The 3,380-nt window shown below is 52.8% G+C and overlaps 1 protein-coding gene across 1 annotated transcript; it reads left to right on the top strand.

Moving 5' to 3' along the window:
• Nucleotides 1–1,123: 1,123 nt before the first annotated feature.
• LOC109363788 lies at nt 1,124–2,153 on the top strand. The gene is made up of 2 exons (XM_019610247.1): nt 1,124–1,417; nt 1,815–2,153. Exons 1-2 carry the CDS (start codon nt 1,133–1,135, stop codon nt 2,151–2,153), a joined length of 624 nt encoding a protein of 207 aa, XP_019465792.1. The 5' UTR covers nt 1,124–1,132.
• The last annotated feature ends 1,227 nt before the right edge of the window (nt 2,154–3,380 follow it).

Here is a 3,380-nt window from a genome sequence, read left to right as displayed (position 1 = left end):
ATTAACCAAAGCAAGGTACAAGGAGAACTGACTGAAACTGCCCACTGAGAAGCCTACATCCTCTCATGCACATAAAAGAAGGAACGCATACTACACCTGACAGTACAGAGAACAGTCTGAAAAGATGAAGCCAGTAGTGCTGGGAAGGACTACACTAATCAGAAAATATGCAGAGACATATATAGACATTTGGACCTACAGCTGGAAAGCAAGGCGAGGTGGAAAGGAGGCAAGTATGAGGTTTTCCATAGAGGAAAGTCTTAAGCACAGAGGGGAAAATGTGTTGATGGGTGAAGACAAATAATGTTGTGCACTACTTACTTTTAAAACTTCTCTACTTTCATTAAGAAAGACAGCTTCGTGAACTGTAGCATTTCCAGTTTATACACATCCGGAACAGCATGCTTACCCTGTCAGAAACTTCAGAGAGGATCTTGAATGAACTGAGCAATGTTCTCCAGGAACAACAGCTGTGTGAGATATTTAACGTCACCACAGCGGATTTGGGCCTCCTTCGTTTCACTGTGAGTTACTGGACAAGGCACTGTGCTCTCCTTCTGGGCTCTCTTTGCCCAGCTCCCTGCCTCGCTCCCCGTGGGAATACAAGAAAAACTGTTAAGAGCAGAAGCAAGATAAGCAGCATGAGAACCAAGGACACCTCTAAAAGAAGAAAGAACGTCTCACGGCTCTGACTGGATAAGCGCCAGTGTGAACAGTTGAAGAGTGTTTTGTAGAACGTTCTGTTGACATGTAAAGATGGATGGGAAAGTTGTAGGGGTGGATGGGAAAGCTAGAAAAAGAAAACTTGTGAAGGTATATAAGTGATGTGAGAACTTGTAATAAACAATTTGGATCATTCACATCTGAGTCCGTGCATCAGACGCTGCAGCTCCCCAAAATGAAAACCTGAGACAGGGCTGTTGCAGCGTCAGAACCACGGCTGGGGCCGGGGAGAGCCATTGCCTCCATGCAGGCTGCGCAGGCTTTAGTGCCCGTCACCACCAAAATCTGGAGTTATTTTTGTGCCAAATCTTCCAAGTCAATCACGACTCAAAGAGTGTGGGGGGTCAGAGGGCAGGAGGAGCAGGCCAGAAAGTCATTCAGCATAGTGCTAGGCCTGGCACACAGAGGGATGGTGGGGCCCTCCAAAGGCGCTGCTGCCCCAGGCCAGGCTGTGTCTCCCCAGTGCCCAGCCCTGAGCCGCAAGAGGAGCCAGGAAGTGCAGGGTGCAGGGAGTCGTGCTGCCTCTGCCTGGCTCTCATTGCTGCCTTTGTTTCAGATGATGCGCCCTACTGATGACATCCTGAAAGAGCTGTGTAAGCCAGCAGTCCTGCAGAGGCTTCTCAAGATTGAAAGCCTGCCACTGCTCTGGCTGGTGCTCAGAGGCCTGGACCTGCTGTCCGAGAGACCTGAGATGGTGAGCAGGACCTAGTCAAAATGCAGCCTTCCTGTTGGCAGCCTGGCGCTGGGGTGGTGGGCAACACTGTGCCTTGGCCTTGCCCAAGACCCATGAGTTGGGGTGATGGCTGCGGTGGGGCATGGTGGCTGCCTGGGGAGATTTCCAGGAGCTTTCCAGATGGGTTACCTGGGGGCCTGTTGGAAAAGGGGGTGGCCGAGCAGGGGGCATGGCGTCCTTGCTCACCTGCCCTCCTTCTCCTACCTTCCCCATCACGATAAGTGCGCGCCTGCCCAGAGTCTGGCGCTGCCATTCGTGTGGCAGCTGCCAGCAAGCAAAGTGTGTGGCTGGTGCTCTGTAATCAGAGCTTTTAAGCCACTGTTGTCTTGATGAAAAGAAAATTGTATGTTTTGTACAGGTAAGAGAAATACGGGCCCTGCTTCCAGACATCATGGAGACCCAGCAGTTTGCCAACACGCCCGTTACTCTGAAGGTGCTGAACATCTTCAGAAATGTAATGCGCCATCTGGGGAAGAGGCATGCCAGTCCCATTGCTCTGGAGCTGGCTGAGAAGATTCTGCCTCTTTTTAATCATTTAAGTCTGCTGAGGGAGGCTGAGCTCCATAGGTGGTGCTTGACCAGGGGGCTTTCTCATTTCTTTGCCTCTCCTGCCCTCGAGAATGAGATGTCTTCTGGGCTCTGCAGCCCAGCAGGCCTTGTCCTTGGCAGTGCAGCTTGGGTGTTCTTGGCAATATGAGGCCCCTTCAGATGTGTAATGTGCTATCTAGGGAAGAGGCAAGGCAGTCCCATTACAGAATCAGCTGTACCTGAAGGATTCTCAGGCCTCTTAGCAATATTAGGCTGTCATATTCATCAGTGAGCCCAACCCCTGGGTCTCTCTTTGGGCCCTGCCCTGGCAGCAAGGCGCAGCCCTGCAGCCCCCAGATACTGCCTGCCCATGCTAGCAGCCCCAACAGGAGCCGTGCTCAGGTCCCTCCTTGGGCACCATCCCTGCCTGCGGCACAGGAGGGGAAGCAGCTGGGCTGGCTGAGCTGCAGTCTGTGCTCTGGGGAGTGTGTTGGGGAGTGGAGGTCTGACGGGAGCTCTTTCCCTAGGGCTGGCTGTGCAGCACTCCAGGGAACAAAGTGAGGACATGCTGAATGAAATCTGCAGTGGTGAGTGAGGGCAGTGCTGTGTGTGCTGGGGCTGGGAGCAGGGGGCAGAGCCTGGGCAGCAAGCAGCTGTGCCTTGCCCTGCTGCAAGGAAATGCTGCAGGGGCAGAGGAGCATTCTGGCAGGTGGGGCACTTCAGAGCAGTGGCTTCCAGCTGATCCCTCAGTCTCATGCACTCCTCTTGGCCAGGAAAAGGGTGGGTCTATCGTGGTCCAGAGGAGTTGCTGGTGGCTCTCTGCAGGTCGGTGGGTTTCATCTGTGCTCTATTTCCTTCTGTTTCAGCCTTTGATATATGACGCCCATCTGGCCATTTGTTCCCTGGCAGCTGATGATGAGATCCTGATTCTTAGACATCAAAGGAAGCGTGCAGCATCAAGATGGACTAGGCTTGCACACTTTGCTGCTTGCCCTGCAAAGCCATCTGTCCCACAAAAGATGACTCTAATTAAAACTCAGATTGCTAAGCCATTCCTTTGGTGTCCTCCTGTATTAAGCCTATATGCAAGATTTCTGTATCAGTGGACTGTAGGTGTGAGCAGTGTGAGGAGAGCCCAGGAGCTGACCCATTACAGAGATGAGCCCACTCAGCTGGCCTAGGAGGTGATCTATCCCTGGAGGATCCCACTGGGGGAGTAGCTGGATTATAGCTGAAGGACGCTGCAGCCCACAAGGAGAACCATGGTGGTGCAGATTGTCCCCCTGCAGCCCTGTTGAGAATGGACAGAACTCAGAGGATTGGTCTGGATGCAGGAGTGCATCCTCAGCACGCTGCTGATGATACTCAGCTGGGAAATGCTGTTGATTCTCTCCAG

This window comes from Meleagris gallopavo, chromosome Z (assembly GCF_000146605.3).
Source record: "Meleagris gallopavo isolate NT-WF06-2002-E0010 breed Aviagen turkey brand Nicholas breeding stock chromosome Z, Turkey_5.1, whole genome shotgun sequence".
In the NCBI taxonomy this organism is placed as follows: Eukaryota; Metazoa; Chordata; class Aves; order Galliformes; family Phasianidae; genus Meleagris; species Meleagris gallopavo.
This window is presented reverse-complemented; position numbering and strand designations above follow the sequence as displayed.